This window comes from Triticum aestivum, chromosome 2A (genome assembly GCF_018294505.1).
Source record: "Triticum aestivum cultivar Chinese Spring chromosome 2A, IWGSC CS RefSeq v2.1, whole genome shotgun sequence".
Taxonomy (NCBI): domain Eukaryota; kingdom Viridiplantae; phylum Streptophyta; class Magnoliopsida; order Poales; family Poaceae; genus Triticum; species Triticum aestivum.
The window spans coordinates 548,167,093-548,186,793 of NC_057797.1; the positions used below are offsets into that span (position 1 = coordinate 548,167,093).

The window sequence follows — 19,701 nt, forward strand, 5'->3', positions numbered from 1 at the left end:
TCTCACCGGCGGTGAGTGCTTCCTCTCTTCTCCTTTCTCTGTTGCCTTTCGCTCTCGCTGGCTGTTCTACGTGCGTGATAACGTGTTTTGAATCGAAAGTGATTGAATACTTGATCGATGGTTACAGGCCCCTTTTATACGACCCGGAGAGACACGACGATCCCTCGAGGAGGCGTCGGTTCCAGAAGATCGAAGAGAGGCGTCGGTTGCGAGACAAACCGCAACGACGGTTTGAGCAAGGGAAGATTTTCCCCTAATTACAGAATTATTTTTAACAAAAATAACGAGCGCCAAGGCGGCGGGCCGGCCGGCACACATCAATATACAGTATTGTGGGCTTGTGGCTGCCGTGTATACAAGGGTTGTCCCCAAGACCTATTGGAAAGTAGGGATGAATTAAATGGAGCTTAGGGATAGCGCTTAGAGTTTGACGGTAAGTGGGTGGTCCACTTATGTAGGTACGTGCGGTACGTGCGACTCTTTGTTCTCGCGTGTCGGTGCTGGTACGACTTGCATTGTTGAGGTGTGGTTAGTTACCTATGTGATCGACACATGTGTGAAAGAGGGAGACGCCGGTCTTTGTCATTTTTTGTTGCAGTGAGTTTGAGGGAGGGCTACCAAGGGATGGGTCTGTTGCACGGCCGGCCTTTTCTCTCTTCCGTGCGCCAATACCTCTAAAAATAGACATCATCAGAAAGAGGGCGACAACTTCTAGTAATTATTGAAAGTGTCATTTTTAAAAATAAAATGAATATTTGTTGATAACTTTTTTTGCAGATGGGTTGGAGTCGCTCTTCATACACTAGCTCTATAATACAGTTTAGCTTCACGCGAGTCGGTTGAATTTTAAATTCTGGTTAGTCGATATTTTGGAAAGAAAGCAACAGTTGCACGGAGCACGAGGCCATAGACGGCGGCGGCGAGGCAAGCGAAGCAAGGCCCGGGGTGCCGGCAAGACCTTGGACAGGAAGGAGCTATAGCCAGCAGCGAGCTGGTATAGGCGAGTTCAAAGGTTGACGGGTGCGGGTGCAGGCTTGCCGGGGAAAAAAAATTCTAGTGGTCGCTGGTTTAGAGGGATGGTCGGGACGATGCCGGCACGGCGGTGGGCGGCGGTAGTGAGGAGGGCGGTGCGGCAAGGCTGACACGGGAGGGCCGCCAATAGCGGGTGGCACATGTGATGCTTTGGGGACGAAGATGATCAGGACGGCAGAAAGTGGAAGAAGGCGATCTAGCCATTCATTTTGCATCGGACGGTTCAAAACAAATGTACTAACCAAATTTGTTTTCCAGTAGACTGACACCTACCTACGTGGGTCTAGCATTACTCTGGCCAGTCCCCTATAAATACCGAGTTCTGTTCCTCAGAGGCCAGCTCAACACAACCATCGCAACTTGGACTTCAAGTACAGTTTTTGTGACTTTGTGCAGCCACCAACGTAACGGCATGGGTTCCGCGCAGGTCGATGCCGACGTCAAGCCGCACGCCGTGTGCGTGCCGCTGCCGGCGCAGGGGCACGTCACGCCGATGCTGAAGCTCGCCAAGATCCTCCACTGCAGGGGCTTCCATGTCACCTTCGTCAACTCCGAGTTCAACCACCGGCGGCTCCTCCGCTCCCGCGGCGCTGCCGCACTCGACGGCGTCGAGGGGTTCCGCTTCGCCACCATACCGGACGGCCTCCCGCCGTCCGACGCCGATGCCACGCAGGACGTACCGTCCCTCTGCCGCTCCACCAGGGAGACCTGCCTCCCGCACTTCAAGAGCCTCCTTGCCGAGCTCAACGCATCTACCGAGTCGCCACCGGTCACGTGCGTCGTCGGCGACAACGCCATGAGCTTCACCGTCGACGCCGCACGGGACATTGGGGTGCCGTGTGCGCTGTTCTGGACTGCCAGCGTATGCGGCTACTTGTGCTACCGCCATTACCGCACCTTGTACGACAAGGGCATCTTCCCACTCAAAGGTAATTAATCCTATCCTACAAGTTTTCAACAACACTGCGTGCCTCAGTGCCATGAATGGAATTTTTGCGGATGAATTAATTGCGCACATACTGTGAGCATGCAGACGTGGAGCAGCTGACTAATGGGTATCTTGACACGCCGGTGGACTGCACGGCGGGGATGAGCAAGCACATGCGGCTCAAAGACTTCCCGAACTTCATCTGGTCGACGGACCCCGACGAGTACATGGCCCACTTCGCCCTCCACGTGACGGTGCGGCTGGCGGAGGCGGACGCCGCCATCTTCAACACCTTGGAAGAGCTCGAGCCGGCGGCGCTGGACGCGGTGCGCGCCATGCTCCCGCCCACCGTGCCCGTCTACACCATCGGCTATCTCCCCTTACTCGCCGAGGAGATCGTGCCACAGGGCGGCACGTTGGACGCACTGGGGTCAAACCTGTGGAAGGAGGACGTCTCCTGCTTCGACTTTCTGGACGGCAAGGAGCCCCGGTCGGTCGTGTACGTGAACTACGGCAGCATAACGGTGATGAGCAACGAGGAGCTCCTCGAGTTCGCGTGGGGGCTAGCCAACAGCGGCCAGCCCTTCCTGTGGATCATCAGGCCGGACCTCGTCAAGGGCGACGCCGCCGTGCTGCCGCCGGAGTTCCTGGAGTCCATCGAGGGGCGCGGCGTGCTGGCGAGCTGGTGCCCGCAGGAGGCGGTGCTGCGACACGAGGCGGTGGGCGTGTTCCTGACGCACTCCGGGTGGAACTCGACGGTGGAGAGCCTGTGCGGCGGGGTGCCGACGCTGTGCTGGCCCTTCTTCGCGGAGCAGCAGACCAACAGCCGGTACAGCTGCGTGGAGTGGGGCGTGGCCATGGAGATCGGCCACGACGTGCGGCGGGAGGCGGTGGAGGCCAAGATACGGGAGGCGATGTCCGGCGAGAAGGGGAAGGAGATGCGCCGCCGGGCCGAGGAGTGGAGGGAGGCCGGCGTCCGCGCAACGCGGCCCGGCGGGCGCTCGCGCGCCAATCTCGAGAAGCTGGTCGCCGACTCCCTCCTCTCGGGCGGCAAACCACGTGATTAAATTACCACTTACTACTACTACGCATCGTACGTATTTCAAATTGGTTACTGAGACAAGATCTAAATTTGCAAGTGCTAGCTCTCTCATACTATACGTTCAACGCATGCAGCGCATGCGGTTCGCTGTACTTTCTGATTTGATACATGGACGTCGTTGTCGTCTACATTGATGCCGGCGACGAAGGTCTATTCCTGATTGCTCCATTTCCTGAAAGCAAATAATGCTCGTCACCTAACCAGCTCGTGCGCTGCAATGGTGCCGTGCGGATCCTCCTGAGAAGGACGCGCGCAACAGATGAGATCGAGACTCTTGCGTCCGGACGGAGCCCGGCCACCCTACGAAGCCCAAGCATCGCCACCACTTGTCCCCTTCTAGTGCATTCGTCCCTTATCCATTGTATTGTACTAGCGGTTGACACGTGCCTTGCCGCGTCGTTTTTGGCAGGTGAAGTATTTTTTAGTCGTCTCGTAGTTGACGAGAATTATATTTTACATCCGAGAGGGGCTATAATTGAAGATACTATTGTTTCTGGTACAAAAGTTCCTATATCAATGGGAAATGCCCTACCCTTGAGTGCGGTTTGAACTATTGATTTACGTAATTGAAAGTAACCAATTAGGTTTACGACGAAACCTAGAAATCGATCACTGATCCAATTTGACTACCTCTACAGGATAGACCTTAACAGAAAACTGTTGAGTAACGTGATGAGGACATGAATACCATTGTTACACCCACAGCCCATGCTGCTATACATACTGGACCGATTACTAGAGCTCGCGCACGCCAATTGAATTATCAGGTACTTTCGTTTCTTGGTAACGATTCTAATGTTCATGAGAATATGATGCTGCCTAAATTGAATACATTTGTTTTGCTTACAAATGAAGGGCCTAGCTTGGACAAGAAAGATGAACCTTGGAGCAAGTTCAAGCATGGATGTCGGAGTAAATAGTCATGGGTAGCCTAGCCGGCTTCCCCTGGCCCTTCTGAAGAAATTACGAGCCCATCCGGCTCTCGAGAAACCCAAGATGCGGGGCCGCCTTCCCCTAGTCGGCCATCGCCTTGGCCGGCTTTCGGAAGGGGCCCCGGCTTTAGCCCTTGTGAAGAAGGCCATGGGGGGAGGGGCGACTTCATGAAGCCGACCATGAGAAGGCCGACTCCAAGAAGCCGGCTCTCATAAAGAGATCAAGACCGTACCCTCGAAACTCGTGTCTGCCGAGTGGCAGAGAGACGGGGCGTGGCTATAGTGAAGCTAGCCGCCCCCGAACCCCGGAGCACGACCGGCACAGTGCGCCGTACGGGTGGCCATGACCCGTCCGGCGCGACACTGTTGCTATGTCGACTCTGACGCCATCCACGACGGGCCACCAGCGTGGCCCCCAAAGCGGTGGGCCCTTTCGGGCAGAGAGACGCCCGAAGGCGGCCATGCCACTGCTAGTCGGCCCAAGAGAGGGCCGGCTGGCCCCCGGCCTCGAAGGAGGCGCCCCATTAAGGGGACAAGACGAAGTGAGGCTACAGTGATCGCCCGCCAGGCGGCGGCACTATAGCCACGCTTACCCCGATAAAGCCCGTGTCACCAAGATGAAGCAACAGTAACCAGCCGCCGACACGACCCTGACCAGTGGGGCCTGCCTGTCGGCCAGGGGCCGGCAGCCGGCGGGACCCACCAGTCGGCAGGCCCCAATAGCCGGCGCAGAAGTCGGCGAGCACGGTCACAGACAGCTGGGCCCCGCGCCCAGTCGGATTACCATTGTACCCCCGGGGGGTAGGCCTATATAAACCCCCCGGTGCACCCATGCAAAGGGTTCAACTTTTAACTAGTTCTAGACACCATACGAAGGGGAGAAGCAGGCTAGCCGTGCCCTTCTTCCTCCTCCTCCTACCGGAACAGCTCAAGGAGCATTGTGTAGCCACTTGTTCATTTAGTTACCATGCGGAGACCCCGCAGAGCAGCAGTAGGGGTGTTATCTCCACGGAGAGCCCTGAAGCTGGGTAAGATTCGCCGGCGTGCATGCCTTCGCCTTATCTCATTTCCAGGCACCGGCGATGTTTTATTGGCTCCCACAATGATAAGCCACCCGTTGGCATATGTCGCACCTACCACCCGACATTTGGCGCCCACCGTGGGCCAAGTGCACCGTCGTCCGGAGACCTGTTCTGGACGGGAACCCTCTTTCTTCCTCGCGAGCGTAGCCAGCCCGGCACGCCCGATGGCGCTTGCCACGACGCGCTGCAAGGCGTCACCAGCATCTGCGCGGCGAGCGACCTCGCCGATCTTCTCGACGAAACCCGCATCTCCGATGAGCTCGCCTCTGATGCGGGCACCGACCGCCTCGCCTGCCTCCTCAGCCAGCTCCACGTCTCTGGCGAGCCCGCTGCGGATTTGGAGTCGGCTGGCTCCACCGACCCGATGCCTGTCGACTCCGACACGGCTTCCTACGACACCTTTCCCACCAACGTCGCGATCTACAACGACCCGCTCCCTCAGGACGGCGGCCGCGATACTGTCACCACCGAGGTGATGGTTGTCGGCCATGGTAGCCCGGCCAACGAGAGCGCCCATGATGCCCCGCACGCGGCGGCCCACGACTTATCCGTCCCCCTCCCGGCGGATGCTGACGACGAAGCTCTGGAGGCACGCCGCCTCGCCCTCATCACGGAGGGCCGGAGGCTGGCTTCTATGAGACGCCTCTCTGAGGCTTACCAGCGCGAAGCTGACTGCGCCGCCTTCGGCACGCCGGCTCCGGCTGGGCCTAGCTGGGCCGGCGTCGTCAGGCAACGCGGCGCCGTCATCGCCGACACGCTGGGTGTCGATTGCCTAGTCTATGCCACCCCGCTCGAGAACCTACGCGCCGCCCAGGCGGCCATAGATGAGTTGGACGGCTTGGAGGCCGAAGACCTCCCCCACATGACCCGGCGCATCCAGCAGTTGATCGACGCGGCCGCGCAGCGGCACGAGGCCGATGCCCGTGCGGGAAGCCCTCCCCCGCGCCGAGATCACGGTGCGACGTCCCGGACACCGACTACGAGCAACACCCGCGCGCGGCGCGAGAAAGAGCCGGCGGCTAGCCGAAGCCGGACCCGAATCTCCATCGATCGAGATGCGGACGGCCACCCCCGAGCCATGGAGTGGCGAGGCAATCCGCCTCCGCCTCGACCTCGCGGAGAGAGATATCCCACCCCACCGCCAGTGGCGCACCCGACTCTCAGCGGCCGACTAGGTCGCCGCGAAGGAGTCGGGGAGAGCGACGCGCACCATCGGATCGACCGCCTAGCGCGATCCCTGGCGCTAGAAGAGGAAGATGATGTCGACCCGCCCTGTTTCGGCCCCCGCATCCGCGACGAGCCTTTTCCCAAAGGGTTCTCGCTCCCAAGAGACACACCCAAGTATAACGGCTCCGTGAAGCCGGAAGATTGGCTGATCGACTACTCTACGGCAGTCAGCATAGCCAACGGTAACCGGCGCGTTGCCGTGAAATATGTGCCCCTCATGCTGCAGGGCACGGCGCGGACCTGGCTCAACAGCCTCAAGCCTCTCAGCATCAACAGTCGGCTAGATTTCACCGAAGCCTTCGTTCGCAACTTCACCAGCACTTACAAGCGGGCTCCGAAGCCCAGGCAGCTCTCCCTGTGCGTACAGGGCCCAACCGAGTCCACTCGCGATTACCTCACGCACTGGGCCGAGCTTGCAACTCTTGCGAAGGGGTGCACGAGGTGCAAACCATCGAGTACTTCACTGCCGGGTGCCGAGAGGGCACCCTCCTCAAGCACAAGCTCCTCTGCGACAAGCCGACTACCCTCGACGAGCTTCTGGACATAGCCGACAAGTACGCCACGGCCGACTCTTATATGAAGACCGAGCTCCGGGTAGATGCGTCCGGGAAAGTGCTCAATCCGGCGCCCAAGATGCCGGCTGGGGACTCCGACCGACGCCCACACCCAAACGATCACAAGCGCAAAGGCCCTGCGCCACCTCCCGACAGTTGGCAGGTGGCCACGGTTGAAGACACGCCGCTTGAAGAGCGGCCTGCGCCCAAGAAGCCCAAGGGCGGCCGGCCGGCTTGGCAGTCGACCTTCTCCTACGAGCAAACCCTTGATGCCCCGTGCAAGTTCCATAACGGCGCGAAGCCGTCCAACCACACAACCCGGAAGTGCAATTGGCTCAACCGAATCGCCAAGGGCGAAGGGCTCGCGCCGCCTCCTCCGGCTCCGCCGCCTTCGGCCGCTCGGCCCGCAGTCGGAGCCGTGCACGACGAGTTCCCTGACGAGCAAGCAACTTACATCGTCTTCACCAGCCAGCCTGAAGACCGGCGCGGCAAGCGCCGAGAGCACCAAGAAGTCAGCGTAGTCGCTGCTAGTCCAGCCAGACACATGCATTGGTCCGAGAAACCCATTAGCTGGAGCCGGGCCGACCACCCAGAGGTGATGCCGTCTCCCGGATCTTATGCTTTGGTCCTGGAGGCCACTCTCGTGACGGACAGACGTGCCGCACGCTTCTCCCGCGTTCTGATAGACGGCGGGAGCAGCATCAACATCTTGTACCGCGATACCCTGGAGAAGCTAAACGTCAAGACAAAGCAGCTCGCGCCGACTCGGACGGTTTTCCATGGCATTGTCCCTGGCTTGTCCTGCGCCCCCATTGGCAAGATCAAGATTGATGTACTCTTTGGAGACAAGGAGCACTTCCGCCGGGAAGCGATCTGGTTTGAAGTGGTGGATCTAGAGAGCCCCTACCACGCATTGCTTGGCCGACCCGCCTTGGCCAAGTTCATGGCGGTTCCCCACTATGCATACCTCAAGATGAAGATACCAAGTTCCAAGGGCGTCATCACCATAGCCGGCGATTACAAGAAATCGTCCAAATGCGCCGCCGCCAGCAGCCGGCTGGCCGAGTCCCTTGTGATCGCCGAAGAGAAGAAGGTGCTGAACCGAGTCGTGGCCATGGCCGGCAAGCAGCCGACCCTGCCCCCGACTCCAAGGAGTATGATGCCCAAGGATCTTTTCAGCCGGCCAAGGAGACCAAGAAGATACCCCTTGACCCCGAACACCCCGAGAGGTTTGCCGTCATTGGGGCAAGCCTAGACAGCAAATAGGAAGGCGAGCTCGCCGATTTCCTCCGTGAGAATCGGGACATCTTTGCATGGTCCCCCAAGGACATGCCGGGTGTACCGAAGGATTTCGCCGAGCACAAACTACACGTCCGAGAAGACGCAAAGCCGGTGAAGCAGCCGCTCCGCCGACTGTCCGAAGAAAAGAGAAGGATTGTGGGGGAAGAGATAGCCCGGCTTCTGGCAGCCGGCTTCATCATGGAAGTTTTCTTTCTAGAGTGGCTTGCCAACCCGGTCCTCGTGCTGAAGAAGAATAACAAGTGGCCCATGTGTATAGATTACACTAGCCTCAACAAAGCTTGCCCCAAAGATCCCTTCGCCCTGCCAAGGATTAACCAAGTGATAGACTCCACAGCCGGATGCGAGCTGTTGAGTTTTTTGGATGCTTATTCCAGATATCACCAGATAAAGCTAGACCCGGACGACCGCCTGAAGACCGCCTTCATCACGCCGTTCGGAGCCTTCTGCTACCTGACTATGACATTCGGCTTGAGAAATGCCGGTGCCACTTTTCAGCGTTGCATGCAGAAGTGCCTCCTCAAGCAACTCGGCAGAAATGCCCACGTCTACGTAGACGACATCGTGGTGAAGACGGAGAGGCGCGGCACCTTGCTGGAAGATCTCAAGGAAACATTTGAGAACCTACGCCGCTTCCAAATCAAGCTCAACCCCGAGAAATGCGTGTTCGGAGTGCCAGCCGGCCAACTCCTATGTTTCCTGGTCTCTGAACGCGGCATTGAATGCAACCCAGTAAAGATCAAGGCCACTGAGAGAATGGCGATCCCCACCAAACTGCAAGAAATCCAGAAGTTCACCGGATGCTTGGCGTCCTTGAACCGCTTCATCAGCCGGCTTGGAGAGAAAGCTCTCCCCCTCTACCGCCTCATGAAGAAAAGCACTCACTTTGAATGGAACGACCATGCCGACTAGGCCTTTCACGAGCTAAAGAAGATGCTGGCCATGCCGCCTGTCCTGGCAGCGCCGACTGAAAAAGAGCCCATGCTCCTTTACATCTCCACAACCAGCCGGGTGGTCAGCACCGTCATTGTAGTCCAACGCCCGGAAGACGGCGGGGCCCAGCCGGTCCAGAGGCCGGTGTACTATTTGAGCGAGGTGCTGTCCGCCTCAAAGCAGAACTACCCGCACTACCAGAAGATGTGCTACGGCGTGTACTTCACCGCCAAGAAGCTGAAGCCCTACTTCCAAGAGCATCCCATCACGGTCGTATGCACTGCCCCGCTGGCCGAGATCATAGGCAGCCGGGATGCATCCGGCCGGGTGGCGAAGTGGGCCATCGAGCTGGCCCCCTACACGATCTTCTACCAGCCCCGCACCGCCATCAAATCCCAAGCATTGGCCGACTTCCTCGTTGACTGGGCCGAGACCCAGTACCTGCCGCCGGCTCCCGACTCCACCCATTGGCGCATGCACTTTGACGGATCCAAGATGCGCACCGGCTTGGGGGCCGGCGTCGTCCTTACCTCTCCAAAGGGTGACAAGCTCAGATACACGCTGTAGATCCACTTCGCCGCCTCCAACAACGTAGCCGAGTACGAGGCACTCATACACGGGCTCCGGCTTGCCAAGGAACTTGGCATCCGCCGGATCCTATGTTACGGAGACTCGGACTTGGTGGTCCAGCAATCATCTGGTGACTGGGACGCCAAGGACGCAAACATGGCAAGATACCGCTTCCTGGTGCAGCAACTCAACGGATACTTTGAAGGATGCGAGTTCCTCCACGTACCGCGAGCCGACAATGAGCCACCCGATGCCCTGGCTCGAATAGGCTCCACTCGGCAAGCAATACCAACCGGCGTCGCTCTACAACGCATCCTCAAGCCGTCTATCAAGCCATCTCCAGAGTCCGACTCCATCTTCATGCCGGCTGACCCCGATACGGCCGGATCCGGCTCGAAGAACCACGCAGTTGGCCCGGGGACTTCAGTAGCCGGCCCGGGGACTGCGGTAGCCGGCCCGGGGACTTCAGTAGTCGACCCGGGGATTGCGGTAGCCGGCCCAGGGACTGCACCAACACACTAGCCGGCGGTCGACTCTAGCACTTCATCACCCAGCCCGCCCACCCTGGTGGCGGTAGCCACTTTGGCAGTAAGCGAAGTTGCAGCTCCGTCATGGGCTCAAACCATCCTCAATTTTCCAGTAAACCAAGACTTGCCGGCTGACGAAACAGAGGCGAGACAAGTCCAACGTCGAGCCGGAGCATACACAATCATCAACAGAGAACTTGTTAAGCGCAGTGTCACCAGAGTCCTCCAGCGGTGCGTCGAGCAAGAGAAAGGCGTTGCAATCCTCAGAGATATTCACCAAGGAGAATGTGGCCACCACGCGGCTTCAAGATCGCTCGTCGCCAAAGCTTTCCGCCATGGTTTTTTCTGGCCGACTGCTTTGGACGATGCTAAAGAATTAGTCAAACGTTGCAAAGGCTGCCAACTTTTCGGCTCCAAACAACACATGCCGGCTTCGGCACTCAAGACCATTCCCCTCACCTGGCCCTTCGCCGTGTAGGGACTGGATATGGTGGGCCCATTCAAGACGGCGCGCGGCGGCATGACGCATTTGCTCGTCGCCGTGGATAAATTCACCAAGTGGATTGAGGCAAAGCCGATCAAGAAGCTGAATGGGCCGACTGCGGTAACTTTCATCGCACACATAACAACTCGGTACGGCGTGCCGCACAGCATCATCACCGACAATGGCACGAATTTTGCCAAGGGAGCCTTGGCACGATTCTGCGCGGCACAAGGCATCTGGCTGGACCTTGCGTCCGTCGCCCACCCACAGTCAAACGGCCAGGTCGAGCGAGCTAACGGCCTCATCCTCTCCGGCATCAAACCCCGCCTGGTCGTACCACTGGAGCGTTCAGCCGGCTGCTGGCTCGATGAGCTGCCGGCTGTACTTTGGAGTCTACGCACTACCCCAAACAAGTCAACCGGCTTCACCCCTTTCTTCCTCGTGTACGGTGCTGAGGCGGTCATCCCAACCGACATCGAATTCGACTCGCCTCGGGTAACCATGTACACGGAGGCGGAGGCCAAGGAAGCGCGAGAAGACGGCGTCGACCTACTGGAAGAGGGCCGACTGTTAGCCCTCATCCGGTCTGCCATCTACCAGCAGGGTCTGCGCCGCTACCACAATCGGAAGGTCAGGCCAAGATCCTTCCAAGAGGGCGACCTTGTGCTCCGGCTGATCCAGCGAACAGCCGGCCAGCACAAGCTCGCGGCCCCTTGGGAGGGCCCCTTCGTCATCAGCCGAGCTCTAGGCAACGATTCCTACTACCTCATCGACGCACAGAAGCCCAAGGCACGCAAGAGAGACGACTCCGGCAAGGAGTCGGAACAACCATGGAACGCCAACCTCCTTCGAAGATTTTACAGTTGAAATGCAGTATGTATCGCGCTAACTTTTGTACTAAGTTCGAGGCAACAGGCCCCTCGAGGACGGCTCGGGGACTGCCATCTTTTATCTATGAATGAAAACTATCATGCGTATGATCTTGTCTTTTCATTCATTTATTCCGTCCGGCACCGGGTCCGACGAGTCGGCCCGGGGACTGGCCGACTAGAGTTATATTAGGAGTCCTACCCACGATCAGACAAGTAGTGTGTTGGCACCTAGGCCTGGCTCTTGCCAAAGTCGCAGTTCGAAGAACCGATTGTCCGGCTGGCAAGAGTCACAAGCCGGAAAGGATGCGCACACGAAAAAGGGCTAGGGACCAACGGACTTATATAACAAAAGCCGGTTTGCCGTCTACCCGCCGACCGACTACCAGAGTAGCCGGCAGGTCGGTTTTCATTCACTTCACTTCAAATCCAAGAAAGCTCAAGTACTTGCCTCCCCAGCAAGGGAAGGCAGCAAAGGAAAAAAGCCTAAGGATAAGAAGTGCAATCGAATGGAAATTGAACATGCACGCAATAATATTTACATAAAAGACCTCCAGAGAGGCCAGCATCCAACATAGTTCGATACACCCCCAGTGGGTGGAATTGCGAAAACTTAAAGTTGTTCGAAAGACAAAAGCAGGAACAATAAGGACGACAGATCAACCCGGCGGGGCAGCTGACGAGCTAGGCTGGTCGGTGGAGACGGTTGCGCCGGCTGAAGGAGCGGCCGGCTGGCGAACTTCAGCCTAATCACTGCCTCTTGCAGAGGGCGCGCTTCCGCGCGGCTCGTTGCTGGAGGCACGGTCAGCTTGAGGTCGGCCGGTCGTCCCACTAGCCGGATCGACGTCTTCACCTTCCATCTCCTCGTCATCCTCGCCCTCGTCGCTAGAGGCGATTTCCTCGGCCGAGTCCTCGCCCACCGCCGGGTTCAGCCCGAACCACTCCTCCGGCTGGGCGACGCCATCATCATTGAGTTCGGGCGCGAAGACGCTGGTGTCAGTGCACTCGGCGATGGTCGAGGCACGTTGGGCGATGGCCGGCCGCACTTCTTCAAGCTCCGCGTCGGCCTCCAGCCGCCAAGTGTGCAGTTGGTCCAGGCTCAGCCCTGGGTACCAAGCGCGAACAAACTCCAGCGCCCTCCCAGCTCCAAGACGGGTCGCCGACGCCTGCCAAGCCTCGAAGCGGCCGACTGCGACTTCCAACCAGTCGGCGGTCCAGCTTGGGGTGCGGGGGATCGCTTCGCCGGGCCAGAGGGCGGCCAGCACCTGCGCTCCGGCACGTTGAAGATGGCGGAGCATCCGGTGGGCCGGCTGCAGCCGCGCTTGGACGGCAATAAGTTGCTCCTCCAGCGTCCGGTTTGCATCCGGCGCAATCCTAACTCCCGCCTGACGACGCACTTCGCGATGAGCCTCGATGGCTTGGGCGGCGAGGACGGAGTAGCCGGGAAAGTAGTCTGCACAAGAAAAACAGGCGGCAAAAGTCAGAACAGAGCTCCAGGCGTCCAGCAGGCGTACGAAGGGCGGGAAAGGCGGCTTACCATCGATCAGATCTTCGATGCGGCCGTAGCCGTCTTCCAGCGCCCGACGCGTCTCGGCCCAGCTCGTCTCCTCGATTTCAAGCTCCGCCTTCATGGCGGCCTCGGCGTCCTGCGCCTTCCGCAGAGCCGCCTTGTGGCTCTCCTCCTGGTCGGCCAATTTCTTGGCCAGGAGGTCGCGCTCTTGGACTAAGGCGGCGTACTCCACGTCCTTGGCGCGGACGGTGGCTTGCGCCTCGCTGAGCTCCTTCCTCAAGTCGGCGTTGGCTCCTGCAAGAGCAAAAGACAAAAAGAAAGAAACCAGTAAGAGAAAGGTCGTCGAGAAAGATCCGACCCGACTGCTCAGCAGTCGGCCCGAATCTCGGGGACTACACCCAGTGGGTGCGCTGACGCGCCCCCACAGGAAAAAGGCAAGAACAAGTACTTACTTTGGCTGTTGGCCAAGTCATCGGTCCTTCGGCCCAGCTCCTGGGCCTGGGAGTTGAAGGCGGCAGCACGAGAGTTGTGGTAATCCTGAAGATCGGACAGAAAACAGAATTAAGAAGGTCGTCGAGAAATATCCGACCCGACTGCTCAGCAATCGGCCCGAATCTCGGGGACTACACCCAGTGGGTGCGCTGGCGCGCCCCCACGGAAGAAAGCAGAAGACCAGAGCGGTCAAAAAAGAAAATGAAGAACTTACCCGGATGGCGGCTCGCGTCAGCAAAAACTCCTGAGTCAATTGCTGCAGGAGGGTGGCCTGAGCCTGCAGCCGGCTCTGAACCCCTTGGGCCGCCATGTTCAGCTCGCCGGTCCCTCCGCTGGGAGTCCACCCGGACGTGGCGGAGCTGGCCGCCTCCAAGGCTTCCGCCGACTGGCCGGCGCCCGCGGCTTGGCGCGTTTCCGGTGGGGCGGAGTCTCCACCTGCGCGTTGGCGCGCCGCCGGCTGAATCTCAAGGCCGGCTCCGGCCTCAGGTGCGCCTCGGGCCGGCTCTTCTGGCGCCACCGACGACTGACCGCCTTGGCCTGCTCCGGCTGGCGCTGCTGGCGGCGTCTTCCCGGCGAAGGCCTCGAAGAGCCCCTCCCTTTGCGTCGGCGGCTGATCTTGGATGATCTCCTCCGCCAAGGGCAGCAGGGTGTCCGGGGCCACAGTGCGGAGGGGGATGGCGAGCAGCGGAGGCTGGCTACGCGTGCCCTCCGTCTCCGTCTCCGCGGTCGCCCGCTCCGCCTGGGCCTTGGCCGCCGCGTCCGCGCGCTCCTTCGCCGCTCGAGCGGCCTCCCGCTCCGCCGCCTCCCTCTCCTCCCGCGCCTCGCGAGCATTTCGCTCCATGGATTCCATGAGGTCGGCGCGGGGGTCCACGCGGCGGGAGCCTGAAGATCCGACGGTCGGCCCGACCACAGAGCTGCCCGGGCCCCGCTCGAGGGAAAGCGGCGCCCTGCTCAGAAAGTGGAGAAGGGTGAGAACAAAAGAAGACAACAAAGAAAAGACAGGCACACAAGCAACTAAGTACTTACGCTGAGACCGACCGGGGCTGCTTCACCGGCTTCCGGAAGCGGGCCTCCTTCGCGGCCGCCTTGTCTCTCTTCGTCGCCGCGGCGGAGGCCTTCGACTTCTTCGGCCGGCTGCCAAAGAGGGGATGCGCGGCCCGGTGTTTTTGTACACCGCCACCGGTAGCCGGCGCGGCGGACGAACTCGCGCCATGATGGTCGGCTGCCGGCTGGCGGTGCGGGACTTCCTCGACCTCGGCGTCATCCGGCCAGTCGGCGAAACTGGCGGAAAGCCCGGTGCCCACGGGCTCGGCGACGTCCCCCGTGGCGGCGTCTTCCATGGCGGCCGCCCCCAGGTCCGGGTCGTCGATGTCATCCACCACGCGGTCAGGGGCATACTCGCGTTCGGCCCCTGCCGCCCCAGCCGACGGCGCAAGGAGGGGGTTCTGCTAAGGAGAATTCGACTGGTCAGAAGCCGGCCGTCCTAAAGCCGGCTAATGACAGAAAGAAAACAAAGAGAAAAACTTACCATGGGCGGAGAATTGGCGCGGGAGTACGGCGCCTTGCCGTAGCGCCAGTCGTCGGCGAGCTTGAGGTTGGTGACGTAGTTAACCATGAGCGCCACCTCAGCATGGGGCATCTCCCATGTGCTCAGCCGGCAGGGGTCGAAGTGGCCGCTCATCTGGCATAGCATGTGGGGCCGGCTCTGGAGAGGGAGAACCCGGCGCTCCACAAAGGCGGCCACCAGGTCGGCTTCGCGCAGGCCTTCCGACTGGATCATTACCCGAAGCCAGGCGATGGCGGTGTTTCCAGCCGGAGACAAGGACTTGGACCGGTAGCCCCAAGACGGCTGCCTCCCAGCCGGCGGGCCGGCTACGTAAGCCGGCAGATTGACGTGGTCTCCTTGTGGGGCGATGTTCTTCACGTAGAAGTATGATTTTTGCCACAGCTTCACCGATTGAATGAGAGGGATGTGCGGGAAGGGGTTGCTGTCGCCTGACCTCTTCATGGCGATGAAGGCTCCGCAAGGGGCGGGCACGCCGGCGGTGACGGTGCCGAGCTTGTTCTGGAAGAGCTCCGCCCAGAGCTCTAGCATGGGCAGCACTCCCAGGAAGCCCTCGCAGAGGGAGACGAAAGCTGACAGCAGCACCACCGCGTTGGGTGTGAGGTGGTGCGGCTGGAGATGGTAGAAGTCGAGGAACGAGCGCATGAAGCCGCTCGCTGGAAGGCCAAAACCATGTAGATAATGCGTGTGGAAGACAACCCGCTCGTCTTCCTCCGGCGCTGGCGATATTTCCTTCTCCAGCGCCAGACGGACCTACACGAGGCGGGCGTCGGGCAGGCGCCGGGTCTGGCGGAGGAACTCTATGTGGTCCTCATGGACGTGGGAGCCGTCCCATGAGCTTGACAGCGCCATGGACATGGTGATATGGGGCGCTGCGACGGGAGGCTGCGTGGAGTGCGAGAGGAAGAAGAAGAGAGAGCAAGAAGACGAAGAGGGACGGGGAGCGGGGGAGCGTGCGAACCTCTGCCTCTCCCCCTCCTCCCCTACTTATAGGCTCGTGCGCCAGAGCCGAGGAGGTGCGGCATGGGGGATCGTGGGGATCGATCGTGCCCACTCCCCCCACGCCCCGCGATTATTGCGCACTAAAGGCAAGCTGAAACAGCCACGGGAAGGCGAGCAGTCCCCCTGGGCCATAGAAGATCGGCGCTCGGGCCGAGGCCAGGGAGTGGCGGGCCCAGGCCTGCGGCGGCGTCCCGTCGCGCGCGTGCACGGGCAGGCCCTCGTCGCCACGTGGCCACCAAGGGGCCCGCGGTCAGCATGCGGGTCAACCAAGAAAGCTCTATGAAGATCGGCCTATGACAACAAGCGCCGGCTCCTTGGGGTAAGAAGCTGACCAAACTTCTTGCCTCCTTGACCGCCTCGAAGCTCGCTCAGCTTCGGGGACTACTGTCGAAGTAAATAGCCATGGGTAGCCTAGCCGGCTTCCCCTGGCCCTTCTGAAGAAATTACGAGCCCGTCCGGCTCTCGAGAAACCCAAGATGCGGGGCCGCCTTCCCCTAGTCGGCCATCGCCTTGGCCGGCTTTCGGAAGGGGCCCCGGCTTTAGCCCTTGTGAAGAAGGCCATGGGGGGGGGGGGCGACTTCACGAAGCCGGCCATGAGAAGGCCGACTCTAAGAACCGGCTCTCATAAAGAGATCAAGACCGTACCCTCGAAACTCGCATCTGCCTAGTGGCAGAGAGACGGGACGTGGCTATAGTGAAGCTAGCCGCCCCCGAATCCCGGAGCACGATAGACACAGTGCGCTGTACGGGTGGCCATGACCCGTTCGGCGCGGCACTGTTGCTATGTCGACTCTGACGCCATCCACGACGGGCCACCAGCGTGGCCCCCAAGGCGGTGGGCCCTTTCAGGCAGAGAGATGCCCGAAGGCGGCCATGCCACTGCTAGTCGGCCCAAGAGAGGGCCGGCTCCTCGCAGCCGGCTGGCCCCCGGCCTCGAAGGAGGCGCCCCATTAAGGGGACAAGACGAGGTGAGGTTACAGTGATCGCCCGCCAGGCGGCGGCACTGTAGCCACGCTTACCCCGACAAAGCCCGTGTCACCAAGATGAAGCAACAGTAACCAGCCGCCGACACGACCCTGACCAGTGGGGCCTGCCTGTCGGCCAGGGGCCGGCAGCCGGCGGGACCCACCAGTCGGCGGGCCCCAATAGCCGGCGCAGAAGCCGGCGGGCACGGTCACAGACAGCTGGGCCCCGCGCCCAGTCGGATTACCATTGTACCCCCGGGGGGTAGGCCTATATAAACCCCCTGGTGCACCCATGCAAAGGGTTCAGCTTTTAACTAGTTCTAGACACCATACGAAGGGGAGAAGCAGGCTAGCCGTGCCCTTCTTCCTCCTCCTCCCACCGGAACAGCTCAAGGAGCATTGTGTAGCCACTTGTTCATTTAGTTACCATGCGGAGACCCCGCAGAGCAGCAGTAGGGGTGTTATCTCCACGGAGAGCCCCGAAGCTGGGTAAGATTCGCCGGCGTGCATGCCTTCGCCTTATCCCGTTTCCAGGCACCGGCGATGTTTTATTGGCTCCCACAATGATAAGCCACCCGTTGGCATATATCGCACCTACCACCCGACAATGGAGATGATGGCATGCGCAAGGGAAACAAGAAAGGAATTATAAGTGATGATTCCAGGACTCTGAAGCCACCATAATTAGTGCATGAAGCATGGGACGAAATATACAAGATGCCACTTCATAAATTTCGTCCAGAGGCTATTTTAGGTGCTGCGTCACCTTATTATTGGGCCAGGCCCATGTATTTTCGAAGTACTTAAGTATAGGCTGTTTTTAGAGTCCGTATGTGTGGGGAAACAAGAGTTAGGGTTGGTTTCGGACCCCTCCACCAAGGGCCATGAAATTCCCCCTCTCTCCTCCATATATACAACCCTTAGGGCATCGTTTAGGCTTTGGGTTTTGTTTAGATTAAAAGTTCGCCATAGCTGCAACTTCGCGTACTTCGTTTGTGTTCAACGACTAGACCAAGGCGTCACAGAACCCCACCTTGATCGATAAAGCTTTCATCTTATATTCGCAATATCCAGATTGCAATCTCAGTTTCTTGCTTGTTCTTCGTTTGCTTGCAGGAAACAGACCCTCATGGTCAGGTTGATCATGCTCCGGCGTGGTCAATAACCCTCAAAAGTTGGTTGAGCGATTGCTAAGGCGCGACGTCTCGCACGTTCGTAGTCGGATCGTCAAGGTCGACTCCCACAGAAAACGATAGCCACCATCTCATCAAAACATCGGGAGACCTTTGCCTCTATCAAGTGGTATCAGATTTTCAGGTTGCTTGGTGAGATTTTACAGTTTTTCGTAGTTTAAATCGTGTCTATTCTTCGTACCTATAGTCCACGAAAAAGCCAAAAAAAGGGTTAGTTCATCCTATCCGAACCAATCTGAGCCTTTGCATAATCTTTTCTGTATTTGCTTTGTTGAATTTGCGGTTGCATCATCGTGTCAAGTTGCTGGTCTTAGCGTCTAGTCCTTTAGAGTTTCGAGTTCTGTTCACAGGTTGTCACGTCACCGCTGCCATATATCACCACCGCATCATCATCATCGCTGCTGCCATATACCACCACCACACCAACTTCATCGTGGCTGCCATATTCACCACCAATCTGAGTCCATATACGCCACCACATATTCGCTGCCATCACGCCAATCCGAGTTCACCTGCAACATATATCCGCCACCAGTCCAATTTCCACCAGATTCATCGCCGCCACCAGTCCGAGATTCCACCAGATTCATCTCCGCCACCCGTCCTAGTTCGACTCCAGTAATTGTTGCATTGTTTTCGAGTTCCAGACACACCATACTCCGAGTCGTGACAGAGTAGGACTCCCGAGATTCCGTGCTACCCGCAGAAGAAAAATATTTCCAAACTCAAAAAAAACTAAGTCTGGAAAATTTTGGCTAGGCAGTTTTTAGACCATTTGTAGACTTTTTCAAAAAAAAAATTTGTTGCGGAGCAAAAAGAAAAGAGGAAAAAAAGTGCAAAAAAAGTGAAAAAAGGAAAAAAAAATCAGAGTGTGCTCCTCCATTGTTTACGTGCAGCGCCGTGATTTTGTTAGTGTTCTAGGCTCGCGTCTCTAGCACGGTCTAGCCTAGGACCAGCACAGTACCGTCGTTGAGCGTTTATTCAACTTTGCATCTCTAAATTGATTATTGCCGACCCTTTTTGCTACCATATCATAAGCCTTCCCAGCTTCACATACATCTACGTCGTGCGTTTGACTCTCCCTGGTAATCGCTCTATCCAAGCTTTGAGAGTTTTGACTACGACGGTTGCCGATCACCGCCTGCTGCTGGGTAAGAACTGGTAAGAATTTGAGATTTGCTTGACGGATTTGTGACACCACCACCACCTCTTGTTAGTAGTCTATAGGATCATATTCTTGTGTGTTTCTATTGTTGCTAACCATGGCAGGATCACAAGCCGACGAGACTGACTGGGAGAACATGACGAATAAGGAGTTGCATGATAAATTTCAGCAAATGATGAGTGGACAGGTGCAAGATGTGCTAAACAGATTTGAAGAGGCCATGGAGAAGATAGATGGCATGGAGAAGACGTTCAAAACAAAGCTCGATAAC

General features: G+C 58.6%; 1 protein-coding gene across 2 annotated transcripts; it reads left to right on the plus strand.

Annotated features, from left to right (window-relative positions):
- Nucleotides 1-1,381: 1,381 nt before the first annotated feature.
- Nucleotides 1,382-3,230, plus strand: LOC123189371 (7-deoxyloganetin glucosyltransferase). Of its 2 annotated transcripts, XM_044601770.1 has the most exons (3): nt 1,382-1,961; nt 2,066-3,053; nt 3,137-3,230. In XM_044601770.1, the coding sequence occupies exons 1-2, from the start codon at nt 1,445-1,447 to the stop codon at nt 3,025-3,027; spliced, it is 1,479 nt and encodes a 492-aa protein (XP_044457705.1). In that variant the 5' UTR covers nt 1,382-1,444; the 3' UTR covers nt 3,028-3,053; nt 3,137-3,230. The 2 variants fall into 2 exon arrangements, with proteins under 2 accessions (XP_044457705.1, XP_044457704.1); XM_044601769.1 differs by having other exon boundaries at nt 2,066-3,230.
- Nucleotides 3,231-19,701: the final 16,471 nt, after the last annotated feature.

Coding starts and splice junctions, on each gene's coding strand:
- LOC123189371 (XM_044601769.1), top strand. CDS start 1,445: ATGGGTTCCGCGCAGGTCGATGCCGACGTCAAGCCGCACGCCGTGTGC. Junction 1,962..2,065: donor GGGCATCTTCCCACTCAAAG/GTAATTAATCCT, acceptor GTGAGCATGCAG/ACGTGGAGCAGCTGACTAAT.